The sequence below is a fragment of the Podarcis raffonei genome, chromosome 15, assembly GCF_027172205.1.
Source record: "Podarcis raffonei isolate rPodRaf1 chromosome 15, rPodRaf1.pri, whole genome shotgun sequence".
Lineage (NCBI taxonomy): Eukaryota > Metazoa > Chordata > Lepidosauria > Squamata > Lacertidae > Podarcis > Podarcis raffonei.
In genome coordinates this window covers 35,117,564-35,131,320 of record NC_070616.1, presented here as the reverse complement: position 1 = coordinate 35,131,320, position 13,757 = coordinate 35,117,564, and the positions used below count along the sequence as shown (strand labels likewise).

The following is a 13,757-nucleotide window of genomic DNA, read 5'->3' as shown; positions in this document are numbered from 1 at the left end:
GCTGGGTTTCCCCAGCCACTCTGGGTGGCTTACAGCACATAAAAAATTGTAAAACATTAGACATAAAAAATTTCCTGATACAGGGTTGCCTTCAGAAAATTGTGGAAATTTTGAAGTCAATATGTATTCTGGGTCAAGGTATAGGCCTGAACAGAGAGGGGTCATTCGGGTAGGACTCTGAGGCAGAGGTCTATGGCCTTTGCAAAGTGAGTGACCCCAACTCCGAAAAGAGTCACGTGTCACATTCTGAAGTAAATGAATATTTACCTCTAAAGAGGCTCCCCAATAAAACTGGTAAGTCCAGAGTCTAAAAGGATGGAACTGCATCGCTGGGCCTGACAAGCCCCAACTCCAGCACCACTACTCCCGAAATTTATACGAGCCAGAAAGCTTTCCGAGAGGCAGAGTTTGGGGGATTGGTCGGCCTGGTTCAAATCCTTGCTGAACCCCGGCTGAGTCACTGGACAGCCGCTGCCCTCAGCCTGACGTCCTCCACAGAGTTTCATTTATTCTGCTTATATCCCAGACTCTCATGCAGCTTACAGTAACGAGGCACGATTACACAGCCCTCGAAGGCAACACAAGACGCACACAATGAAAAACAAAAAGCCAGTCAGCTCTAATATTGCAAGCACAGAACCCGAGGGAGCTCAGACTTTCAGAATATCAAGCAGTCATAAAGGTTCACCATGAGTAGATAAAAAAAATGCTTTGCAATGGTTTCTGTACTTTTTTTTATTATGTTGTTATTATTATTACAACATTTATATCCCTTTTCTCCAAGTTGTTCAAGGTGTACATGGGTCTCCTTCCCTTTCCTTTCACGTGAGGTAGGATAGGCTAAGAGATGGTGACTGGCTCAAGGTTGTCTAGTGAGCTTCAGGGCTGAGTGGGGAGTCGAACCCTGGTTTCCCAGGTCTGGGTTCAACATTCTAACCGCTATACCACAATGGCACTGCTATGATTTCTAAATTATCCCTCCTTACTGTTGGAGCCACGACTGACAAGGCTTTGCCATTTGCCCCACTTTGCTGATCTTGTATCTGATTCCTGTCTTGTACCCAAGTCAGACCATTGGTCCACCTAGCCCAGTGTTGCCTACACTGACCGGCAGCAGCTGTCCAGGGTTCCAGGCAGGAGTTTCTCCTAGCCCTACTTGGAGATGCCAGGGAATGAAGATGGGACCTTCTGCGTCCAGAGCAGATGCTCTACCACTGAGCGGCAGCCCTTAAAGGATCTCTGAGCAGGCTGTCTCTGCCTCGCCTGAGATATACAGGGATGCTCGCAAGGTGGTTGTGGCAATGAGTGAGATTACAGCCAGAAAACAGATTGTATACTGAAATGCATATGTTGTTGGACTCCAACTCCCATCAGCCCCAGCCAGCTTGGCCAGTGGTCAGGGATGGTGGGAGTTGTGGTCCTGCAACACCTGAAGTTCCACACCCCTGGTTTAGGGAATTCATACCCAAGCAGCTTTATATCCCTCTCCCCAGTGACCCCCATCCCTTCCCTGAATGCTGATTCTGCTTCTCGCTTCCTTCTCGGCCCCAGAGATCCTGCTGTCTCATTAGCAGCTGCACCAGGTGTCACAGTTGAGCCTTCCTTGTCCCAGAATACAGAGCAAGACCAGCCAGCATGCAAAACTTCTGCCATTTGAGGGCGTCGTGCTCCCAATTTTCACTGCCGGGAAGAAAAATAAAAAAGACAGCATTGCTTTACATAAACAAGAAGGAACCAGATCAAACCTGCTGGGCACTGAGGCAGTGATGTTCCGGCCTTGGTGTATAAGTCACTGAATCATTCCCCCTCCCCTTTACGTACACTGCCAAGGACAAATCTTTGAGCCAAAAAGGGGGGGAGGGGACCTGGTCCTGTGCCAGCACCCTTGGAAGTTCTAGAAAACGGGGCTTGTATTTCCATGGGGTCCTGTGCTGAGATGGCAGCCATGGACATCCTGTCAGCCTCAGGTTTTCGATTCTCTAGGGGCCGTTCTGAGCCTGACAAGGTTTGAAATAGAGTTGAAAGCACTCCGTTTTCAGGGCTGCTTACAAACAGCAGGTGGGCGCTTAATTTCCAATGAGCAGAGTTCGAAATTCCGTAAACACACATCGTCCAGTGATGGGCCTCCAGTCTCTTTGAGTAGAATGTGGAGAGCCAGTGTGGTGTAGTGGTTAAGAGCGGTAGACTCGTAATCGGGTGAACCGGGTTCGATTCCCCGCTCCTCCACATGCAGCTGCTGGGTGACCTTGGGCTAGTCACACTTCTCTGAAGTCTCTCAGCCCCACTCACCTCACAGAGTGTTTGTTGTGGGGGAGGAAGGGAAAGGAGAATGTTAGCCGCTTTGAGACTCCTTAAAGGGAGTGAAAAGCGGGATATCAAATCCAAAACTCTCTTCTTAAGACAGGGCTGTGAGATGGCTCAGCTCTCAGCCCTCTTGAGGGTGTTCCAAGGGCATACACTTAATCCATCTTTTCCTTGCTGTGCTAGAAATGGCCGTGAAGCTGTGCAAGCCTACTTTTGTGTGCCTGCTCACAAAGGGCCCTGAATCCAGGCAGCCTTGCGTAGGGGCGCAATTTCTACAGGCGTGGGAACATAGTGTGCAGTTTAAACCTTGCTAAGGCATTCACCCAAAAGGGACGCGGGTGGCACTGTGGGTTAAACCACAGAGCCTAGCACTTGCCGATCAGAAGGTCGGCAGTTCGAATCCCCGTGACGGGGTGAGCTCCCCTTGCCCAGTCCCTGCTCCTGCCAACCTAGCAGTTTGAAAGCATGTCAAAGTGCAAGTAGATAAATAGGTACCGCTCCGGCGGGAAGGTAAACGGCGTTTCCGTGCGCTGCTCTGGTTCGCCAGAAGCGGCTTAGTCATGCTGGCCTCATGACCCAGAAGCTGTACGCCGGCTCCCTCGGCCAATAAAGCGAGATGAGCGTCGCAACCCCAGAGTCGGCCATGACTGGACCTAATGGTCAGGGGTCCATTAACCTTTAAGGCATTCACCCGCTTAGCTCGGCAGCATCCGTGCTTGCAGGGGGCATGTCTCCAAAGTTTCAGGCGGGGTTTGTTCCCAGCCCTGCCCAGAGATGCCGGGGGCTGAGCCAGAAAGACCGTCTGACCATCCTTCCCGTTGCCTCCCTGCCCAGCTCCGAATATGAGGAGATCACCATTGACCCGACGTGCAGCTGGAAGCCGGTGCCCATCAAGCCCGACATCCACATCAAGGAGGAGCAGGACGGGCCTGTGCTGAAGCGCTGCCGCACCATGAGCCCCACCCACATGGTGATGCCCAACGTCATGGAGATGATTGCCGCCCTGGGACCGGGCCCCTCGCCCTTTGGGCCCCTGCAGCCCCCGCCGGCCAGCAGCAGCGACTACACCAGCCAAAGTGAGTCTACGTCTGGGGCAGAGAGACCTCTCTGGGGGGACTAGGGAAAGGACACCGGGCTGCATCTCAGAGTAGACCCATTGGAATGACTGGACTGAAGGTAGCCGTGCCCGAGGGAGCCTCTCTGAGCAGGCCTAGCATGGGAGGCAAGCCTTCGTTCTTCAAGGATGCAGCCTTTCTCCTCCAAGGGAGTCGTGCTTTCCCAGCAGTACAGACTCCCTAGTCCACCTAATAGGTCTTTTGCAGCCCCTGGGTACATTCCCTCCGCCCCGATCAATACTTACGTCTCCACTTTGTCACCAGAAGTCCAAACCTTTGTACGTACAGTGCTGTTATTGGATCGTTTCGTCCTTGTAAGCTTCCCTATTGTTTATTTTTGTGTTTATTTTATATAACGTCATTGGTTTGCACGGTGTTTTACAGAGCACAAGTGGGTCAGGTCCCTGCCCCAAGGAGCTTACAGGCTAAGATTTGACACTGGATAAAAGCAGAGAAAGGGGACAGAAGGGGAGGCAGAGTGGTTAACAGCGGGGGAACCTTGTGGCTTCTTCCAGTTACACATACGTGGACGCAGTTCTAGCAGGGAATGTGCGCTGAGGGCTGAGTTAGGCGGAAAGAGAAAAGAGATGGTGCACAGAACAGAATGAACATGACTAACTTAGGGTCATTAATTTGAATGTGCCTACACATTATACATTTAAAGCATATCTCTCCCCTCCCCTGAACTCTGAGAACTGTAGTTTAAGGGTGCTGGGAATTATAGCTCTGTGACATGTTGTTGTTGAGGTTGATGACGATGATGACGACAACATTATCATAACAGTGGTACTTTGGGTTACAGACGTTTCAGGTTACAGACTCAGCTAACCCAGAAATAGTACCTCGGGTTAAGAACTTTGCTTCAGGATGAGAACAGAAATTGCGCAGCGGCAGCAGGAGGCCCCATTAGCTAAAGTGGTGCTTCAGGTTAAGAACAGTTTCAGATTAAGAACAAACCTCCAGAACGAATTAAGTTCTTAACCCAAGGTACCACTGTATTATTACATTTATATCCCAAGGCAGTTTACAGATAAAAATTGCTAAAAATATAGAAAAAAGCAATCATTTAAAAGCAATTAAATGCTGACAGAATTAAAACTATATATATGTATAAAATCTGTTCAAAACATACAAATACAGTGGTACCTCGGGTTAAGAATTTAATTCGTTCCGGAGGTCCGTTCTTAACTTGAAACTGTTCTTAACCTGAAGCACCACTTTAGCTAATGGGGCTCCTGCTGCCTCTGCGCCACCGGAGCACGATTTCTGTTCTCATCCTGAAGCAAAGTTCTTAACCCGAGGTACTATTTCTGGGTTAGCGGAGTCTGTAACCTGAAGCTTATGTAACCTGAGGTACCACTGTAATTACAACCAAAACAGCACACGTGTGGTATCTCGCACATGCCCAAGGAACCTGTCCACATCCTCAGGCTGTAAAATTTGAAAAATATCCATTAACAATGGACATTCATACACCCATAGGACGTGTATCAATTATAGTGTCCAAGTCAGAAAGGATCCAAGGGATTCTGTCCACAAAGTGCTAAGCAACTTGTTCACAGCAGACAGTAAGGGTTCTTCGGTGCTCTCTCTTAAAGGCCCCCAACACTTTAAATATATGGTGTGCACACAGTCTAGAACTACCATTGGATAGAACTCATTATGTTTGCATTTCTGATGGTGGACTTGATCACCCAAATACTAAGCACTTTGTATAAGTACTAACCAATCCCCAAAGGAATTCTCTACCTAGCACTAAGTTTTAAAAAGGGGTGCAGAGTCCCAAACCACCTCACACGTCTGGTTCTTGCTCACATTCCTGTCCAGAGCCCCTCTTCCACCTTTTGACTCCTGGAACTGTGCATAAGGAGAATCATCTCTGTGTCCTGATTCACCCTTTTGCTCCTTCCCCCCCGACTGATTTGGATTTTGCTTCCCTCTCTCAACAGGTTCAAGCTTTTCTGGCCCTGGGACTTTTCCTGACTCCTTCCCTACTGTGAACCCCGGCACCCCGACATTAAATGAATTCAACCAAGGACCTCCCCCCATCTCATACCAGTCTGACATTCCCAGCAGTATGCTGACTCCCGAAAAGCCACCTGCTCCCTCCATCCCTGGACAGGTCAGCACAAATGCCAAGGAGGAGGACGGGGCTTATTCTGCACCAGCTATTCCTTCCGGGATCGCAGCTCAGAGGCAGTTTTAGGGTAGCACAACCCATTCTGCTGCACTGGGGGTGGGGCACCACAACAATGCTCTAGAATGGAGTGTGAGAGGCAGGGGGCTCCAAATTTTAGCATTGCCCAGGGCGCTGCTGAAATTTGAGAGCCCAAAGTCTGCCATTGCTCGGCTCCTGCAGCTGCTGTACGGTTCTTGGAGATACTGAAACAACCTGCAAGATTTGTTTCCCACCCCGACATAGAACAATCTTGCTACTGGGTTTTGGAGGAGTTCAGAGTGCAGTTTAGATTCCCAAGAACCTCCAGCCGTTTCAGATTTTACTGAACTACAACTCCCAACGTCTCTGGCTATCAGCTGGGCTTGCTGGGGCTGATGGGAATTGTAGTTCAGCAACACCCAGAGGGGCAAAGGCTGCCCACTCCTTTTAGAGGCAGTGCCTTTGAAATAAGAGCTGTAGAAATGGCCCTCGGACCAGAGAGCCTTAGACCCTTTAAGCATCATTTTGCAGGAGATCCGAACATAAAGCCATTGATTTTCGCTCTCCTCTCGTGTGACAATCAGGCATTGGGCTGATGTTTAGCAAACGAGAAGAGGCTGCAGGATTTTGTTGGGGTTCCCTCTGTAGCCACCAGGGGGCATTGTAGAGCTTACTGAGCCATTGATGTGTTTTCTCCTTATAGCCCTGGGCTGGGAAAACGAACGTTCTCCATATACCAGGCATCCCCAAACTCGGCCCTCCAGATGTTTTGGGACTACAATTCCCACCATCCCTGACCACTGGCCCTGTTAGCTAGGGATGATGGGAGTTGTAGTCCCAAAAAAGCTGGAGGGCCGAGTTTGGGGGTTCCTGCCATATACTTGTTGCAGTATAAATCCCATGATCTCCAATTGCTGGCCAGGCTGATGGGAGTTCAGTGAGCTCCTGTTGCTCGGTCCCTGCTCCTGCCAGCCTAGCAGTTCGAAAGCACGTCAAAGTGCAAGTAGATAAATAGGTACCGCTCCGGCGGGAAGATAAACGGTTTTTCCGTGTGCCGCTCTGGTTTGCCAGAAGTGGCTTAGTCATGCTGGCCACAACTTGGGAGCTGTACACCGGCTCCCTCGGCCAATAAAGCGAGATGAGCGCCACAACCCCAGAGTTGGCCACGACTGCACCTAATGGTCAGGGGTCCCTTTACCTTTACCCTAGTACCATAGCATATGCAAACACCTGTGACTTTACTATTGCCATTTCTTTCCAATGTGCAAAACTGCCAGCTAACATACCCAGAGATGGGGGTGTGGCAAATGGTGGTGGTGGGGTACAAAATGTGAGGTGTGCTTGCAGCCCTGCCCCAAATGGAACCTCTGCCACTGTGTGTTTCTCAGCGTTCCGTTTTCCTCTTTTGCAATTGCAGATGCCCCCGTCTAGCAGGATGGAGACTTCCCACAACCCTATGCAGCAGGGGCTCAACAACCCCAACCTTGGCAGCCAGCAAGGGCAGCAGCTCCACCATCGGAACCCTCCCCCGCCCCAGTCGCGGCAGCCCATAGGACAGCCAGCCTCCGGGGGCCAGGCGCACGCAGGAGATCTCGCCTTCAACCCTGGGCCTGGGATGGGAGGTCCACAGGGACCTGGAGAAGGCTCTGAGCCTTCCCTGGATGTAAGTAGCCTTACACTCCCCAAACCCCCATGCAAACCCTCCCATCGCTTGAGAAGGTCTCACTTGTCTCCCACCTCGCTGCTCCTCTCAGCACCATGTGGTCCCAGTTTCAAAGCCGTAATGCAGGAGAGGGGGATGTTTTGTCTGGCTCAGGGGGCTGCTCCTGGGCAAGCTTCTGAGCACCACCTGTCAGCAGAGGACAGGGCCTGAGGCAGAAGTGAGCTGAGCAAGAAATGTAGAGGTTGTCTTTGTGACATAGGCTAGTTTCCAAGCACTCCCTCCCTCCCCCCTCCATCTTCCGTGCAGAAAAGCAAGAGGCATCATCATCATCATCATCATCATTATTATTATTATTATTATTATTATTATTATACCACCCTATACCTAGAGGTCTCAGGGCGGTTCACAGAACAAAATCAAAATCTAAAACCACAAAATATATTTGTTGTTGTTGTTTAGTCGTGTCCGACTCTCCGTGACCCCATGAACCAGAGCATGCATTGGAAACTCACTTTCTTCTCAAAGCTTCTCCTTTTTTATGTCCATGGAGTTTTCTTGGCAAAATACTGCAGTGGTTTGCCAGTTCCTTCTCCAGAGTCTAAACTCTCAGCTATGACCTGTCCGTCTTGGGTGGCCCTGCACGGCGTAGCTCTTAGTTTCTTGGAGTTATTCAAGCCCCTTCGCACGACAAGGCAGTGATCAAAATAATCAAAAATAAAAATAAAAACGACAACCCAATAACCCCTTCCTTCCAAAAAACACCCCACATTTTAAAAGGGCTTAGGATGTCATTCAAATCAACCAAAGGCCTTGTTAAAAAGGAACGCTTTTGCCTGGCACCTAAAGGTGTATTATAAATTTCCCTGGGGAGAGCATCCCACAGACGGGGAGCCACTGCAGAGAAGGCCCGTTCTCGTGCTGCCACCCTCCGGACCTCTCAAGGAGGAGGCACATGAAGGAGGGCCTCAGAAGATGATCTCAGGGTCTGGGTAGGTTCATATGGAAAGAGGTGGTCCTTGAGGTGTTGCGGTCCTGAGCCGTTGTCAGACTCAGGCCCTGCCCACCCCTGGCATGTGGCCCTCAGACAGTAAAAGGTTGCTCCCCACCCCTGCTAGAGTCGCTATCATGGTTTCCCACCCCCTTTTCTATTTTTTGTGTCTTGCCTGAGGATTGAGCATTTCACTGTCAGGCTATTCAGGGAATCTAAGAACTGGGACGCTAAACCCGCAGGAGACAAGGCAGCTGGTTCTGTCAGTCCTTTGGGGAAGGAAAGAGGCAGACATGGCTCCTTCCGCCTTGTTCAGCTACTTGCATCAACTGCAGCTGGTGGGACTCCTTGGCCCTGGCCTTCTTCCCAGCTTGGCTCTCGGTTTGCTGGTCCGTTTTTGGTGCGAAGCTTCCCTGGTGGCGCTCAGCTCCCTTCAGGCAGGTGGCTTAATTCGTCTTCCTCTGCCTCATGCCTACTTCGTTTGCAGTTAAGGTGCAGCACTCCCCTTGATTCCTATCTGGAGCATAGGAAGCTGCCCAGTACAGCTTTAGTCCATCTATTGTCAACACTGGCCAGCAGCAAATCTCCAGGCTTTCAGATAACTGTCAGCCATGATGGCTGTGTAGTACCTCTGGCATCAGAGGCAGTAGGTCTCTGAATATCAGTCACTAGAACTCACAGGTGACCAATTTTTTGTGTCCTGGTCCTGGAATTAATGGGGAAATGCTTTAATCAAGGAAAGAGAGTGTATCTCTTCCAATGATCAGACCTTGACTTGACTTTTAGGAGGGAACCTTCATTCTGTGAGTGATCAAAAAATATTTCCATGGTGCATCTTGCAAGAGCTTTACCTATCCCCTCCCCTGCAGAATCTTCTGGGCGTGTTTTTGATTCTGAAGTCCAGGTCCTACTCTGGATGCTCATTGCACTGCTGTTCAGCTCAAAAGCGTAGAAGTTGCTTATTTATATAGCGCCATCTGCCCACGTGGCTCTTTATAAAGGACAGAGATGACAAATCCCTGCCCCAGGGGGCTTACAATCTAAAAATAGAGACAGGGAAACAACAGTGACAGGGCGGAAATGGAGGCCTGGATAGACAGGAAAAGAATAGCGACAACTTCAGCTACACGTATTTGGCTTTTGTTTTCAGTAAGGGCTAGAGGAACCATCCAAAAGACTTCCCGGAAAAGGCATGTTTTGGGGAGGAATTGAAGGAAATAAGGGAGGTGGTTGCATGGCGACGTTCCAGGAGGCACTTCCATGCATATGGGGCAGCAAGGGGAAGTTGATGGAGCTGTTTGAGGGAGCAGGATGAGGGTGGTGGAGCTGGATGACCATGATCACAGGGAGTGTGACAAGAAGTTTGCTCAGGATCAATGGTCACCCATCCAGGGAAGCCCATGAAGGAATTTCAGGAGGGGAGGCAGAAGAGGTGATTACGAGTTAACCCTGTTCTTTCTGTTTCGCCTTCAGCTTCTTCCTGAGCTGACGAACCCAGATGAGCTGCTGTCCTACTTAGGACCCCCTGATCTCCCCAATAACAGCAACGATGACCTGCTTTCTTTGTTCGAGAACAACTGAAGTCACCCTTTAAGGAACACAGTCACCAAGCTCCAAACACCACCTGCACATCACATACACAAGCACACACACACATCGGCACTCACATAATGCATCCCATAGCTTCCCAGGCTCCCATCGAGAGAGGGGCATTGCCTTGGTAAAGTGGCAGTGCCCACAGAAACCTGCCAGCGAGTCAGAACCGTACTAAGGCAGCCCGAGAAACTTTGGCCAGGCAGTAATCCAGTTTTGTCAGAATTGTCTCTACCCTCCAGAAGGGCTCCAGTGGACAGTAGAGCAGCTTGCTTTAGCCATACTGGGAACCCTTCAAGCCCAAAGGAGAGTTGGGGAGGGGGCGCTGTTCCTTGAAGACTTAGTTGTTAACAAGATGCTCACACCACAGCAAGGTTATCCACATGGCAGCTGTAGCAGTTCAGCCGATCTGCCCCCCCAGACAGCCTAGAAAACCCACAGCCAGGGAAGGAGGAAATGGAGCCACAGGGTTTTCCCTGAAATGTTAGCACAGTCAATAACCTTCCGCTCCTCGGGCACATCCTTCTGGATCTTAGTTTTGGGGTACGCAGATCCACCTGTAACATGTGACACTGTAGGATGAAACTGGCTCCTCCTCGTTTATACATTTCCCGAGCATTCTTAAGCCACAAGCTCCAGTAAGAAAGGACAGAGAGTGACGGTGTCTGGAAGAAGATGGAGTTTGCTTGCTCTTGCATGTTCTTGAACCTGGAGGTCCTCAGGAGCCAGCTCTGCTTGCCCAAACTCCTCGAATGGGGCATAGCAGCGGTTTTTCTCTTTTATGGCTCCCAGCCTCAAAGATGTGCCCAAATGAATCGGGATCAGAAACCTGTCCACGCTCCCCATGCTCCGTTCCTGTCCAACAGACCCACAAGAACTTGAGCTGGAAAACTTTTCCCCTCCCCCCATTGCTTCTCCCCGCGGACTACAGCAGCAAGGAAACGCGTCTCTGGTGGAAAGAAAAAAAGACAGTTTCCAGGACACCACCTGACAGACTTGCCTCCATCTGTCAATGGATCCGTCTACAAGCACAACAATGTAAATAATGTAGAAACACTAAAGGAAACAAAAGTGAGGGTGGGAGGAAAATGGGGAAGGGAGGGGAGGAACTATTTAAAAGCAAGCCGCATCACTCTGTTGTATAGTCTCCAGGGCTTCCCAGCCTTGGGGCAAAAGTCCTCTGTATAAATGTGCATAAGCTTCCTAGATTGTAATATAGACCATTCCACATGGGGCTGTGTGCACTATTCAGAGACTTGATGCATTTAGCCATAGCTGGGGTCCAGCCCTTGCATCCGACATGTGTGCGTCCCACCAAAGTAGGATCTGGATGCTGAGAATTAACTCATTTTAATCCCGAGCCCCAGAAATAAGTGCAGCGAAGTCAGTCCCTACCCACCCACCCAAAAAAAAACAATGTGTGTGTTGACCTGCCATTCCCCCTCCATCCCACTCAGGCGCCCACTTCAGTTTAGGTTGCATTTGGGATGGTGTCAAAGAGGTCCCAAAGGTTACCTTACCTGTGGAAGAATCAAACCATTGTTTGTGGCCGGGTTTCCTGAGCCAGGGAGTCCCTGTGTCCAAGTGCTTACAGCTCTGTTGAGTTTTGTGTATCTTGTTTCATTATTGCTATATATTAAAGGATTCTTTTTGGTGGGGCTCACCAAATAGTTTGTGTGCTGTTGGTTTTAAAATGTACCTATTGCAACATCAAGGGTGAATGTAGGGAAACAGTAGGTCCTTGCTCAGAACTTGGGTAGGTTCATGAGGGTGCCCTTTTTCCCTTTCCAGCTTAACTGTCCAAGCTATCTAGCTTACAATCAGCAGAGACGTCCTAGAAGACACAGTGATTGGGAGCAGCGATTGTAATTGGAACATAGCTGTGATAATCTGCATGGATGGAGACAACCTATCAGTTTAAAAGTTGACCGGCAGAGAGGATTGTGGGAGCCCCTAAATATGACATTGCACACATATAACTCAGCAGAGGAGAATGGGGGGAGACATTTTGGAGCTAGGTCAGAAACCGAAATAATTCCAATTCCAATTAAACTTTTTATTGCACTAGCCATAGGCCATGGCATCATTCAGAAGGAGAACAAAAACAAAAAAACAACAATAACCATAAAAATCATCGGGTGCAGACATACAATAAAACCACGGTCACAGCTACTAAAATTATTTGTCGCATTAAATAGAATAGAATAGCAGAAGATTCTCAGGTAAGATGTGCCAAATTAAATATCTGAATCCCCTTTGCAGATGACCGCTATTTTGTCTAGTTCCTTCCTCCTGATCTTCTTAGCTGCCGGTGCATAGAGTGCTACTTTATAAGTAACAAAGTTGACCAAAATAACAATAAGGGATAAATGAGTAAAAAGTAGCCTTCTCCAAGTGGAAGTCTGCCAGATGTTGGACTCCAGTTCCCAGCATCCTTGGCCATTGGTCATTCTGGCTTGGGCTGATGGGAGTTGGAGTCCAGCAAGATCTGGAGGGTCTTCAGAGAACGCCAGTGTAAATATCGCAAGGGTGCAACCAGAAAGAAGAAGTATCCCTTTCCAAAACTGATATGAGGAACTTCACCCTCTTCAAGTGAGACCTGAGGTACCTCTTGCACCAGGGCTGGGGAGCCAGTGGTCCTCTTATCAACTGCAGCAAACACGAGTTCAGCAACATCCAGCAGGCCCTGCCTAACACTCTTTTACCCATGGGAACAGCTTAGAACCTTAGACTCTTATCCTGGCCATTCCAAGCAATAAAGCTGTTACTGATTAGTTAGGCTCCTAGATCTGCCCAGGAGAAAGAATAATAATAATAATAATTTAATATTTATACCCCGCCCATCTGGCTGAGTTTCCCCAGCCACTCTGGGCGGCTCCCAATCAGTGTTAAAAACAGTACAGCGTTACATATTAAAAACTTCCCTGAACAGGGCTGCCTTAAGATGTCTTCTGAATGTCAGGTAATTATTTATCTCTTTGACATCTGATGGGAGGGCGTTCCACAGGGCGGGCGCCACTACCGAGAAGGCCCTCTGCCTGGTTCCCTGTAGCCTCACTTCTCGCAATGAGGGAACCGCCAGAAGGCCCTCGGCGCTGGATCTCAGTGTCCGGGCTGAACGATGGGGGTGGAGGCGCTCCTTCAGGTATACTGGGCCGAGGCCGTTTAGGGCTTTAAAGGTCAGCACCAACACTTTGAATCGTGCTTGGAAACGTGCTGGGAGCCAATGCAGATCTCTCAGAACCAGTGTTATGTAGTCCCGGCGGCCACTCCCAGTCACCAGTCTAGCTGCCGCATTCTGGATTAATTGCAGTTTCCGGGTCACCTTCAAAGGTAGCCCCACGTAGAGCGCGTTGCAGTAGTCTAAGCGTGAGATAACTAGAGCATGCACCACTCTGGCGAGACAGTTCGCGGGCAGGTAGGGTCTTTGCCTGCGTACCAGGTGGAGCTGGTAGACAGCTGCCCTGGACACAGAGTTAACCTGCGCCTCCATGGACAGCTGTGAGTCCAAAATGACTCCCAGGCTGCGCACCTGGTCCTTCAGGGGCACAGTTACCCCATTCAAGACCAGGGAATCCCCCACACCAACCCGCTCCCTGTCCCCCAAAAACAGTACTTCTGTCTTGTCAGGATTCAACCTCAATTTGTTAGCCGCCATCCATCCTCCAATCGCCTCCAGGCACTCACACAGGACCTTCACCGCCTTCACTGGTTCTGATTTAAAGGAGAGGTAGAGCTGGGTGTCATCTGCATACTGATGAACACCCAGTCCAAACCCCCTGAGGCACCCCACAAGTGAGGGCCCAGGGGTCTGAACACTCATCCCCCACCACCACTTTCTGGACATAGCCCAGGAAGAAGGAGCGGAACCACTGTATGACAGTGCCCCCAGCTCCCAGCCCCTCTAGACGGTCCAGAAGGATGTTATGGTCGGTG

General features: G+C 49.8%; 1 protein-coding gene across 1 annotated transcript in view; it reads left to right on the top strand.

Moving 5' to 3' along the window:
- ZMIZ2 (zinc finger MIZ-type containing 2) overlaps positions 1-11,491 on the top strand; it is a 108,801-nt gene extending 97,310 nt beyond the window's left edge. Inside the window, exons 16-19 of the mRNA XM_053367925.1 lie at positions 3,139-3,380; positions 5,369-5,541; positions 6,995-7,240; positions 9,702-11,491. Coding sequence (XP_053223900.1) covers positions 3,139-3,380; positions 5,369-5,541; positions 6,995-7,240; positions 9,702-9,809 — 769 coding nt within the window. The 3' untranslated portion in view covers positions 9,810-11,491. The remainder of the gene's footprint in view (positions 1-3,138; positions 3,381-5,368; positions 5,542-6,994; positions 7,241-9,701) is intronic.
- The last annotated feature ends 2,266 nt before the right edge of the window (positions 11,492-13,757 follow it).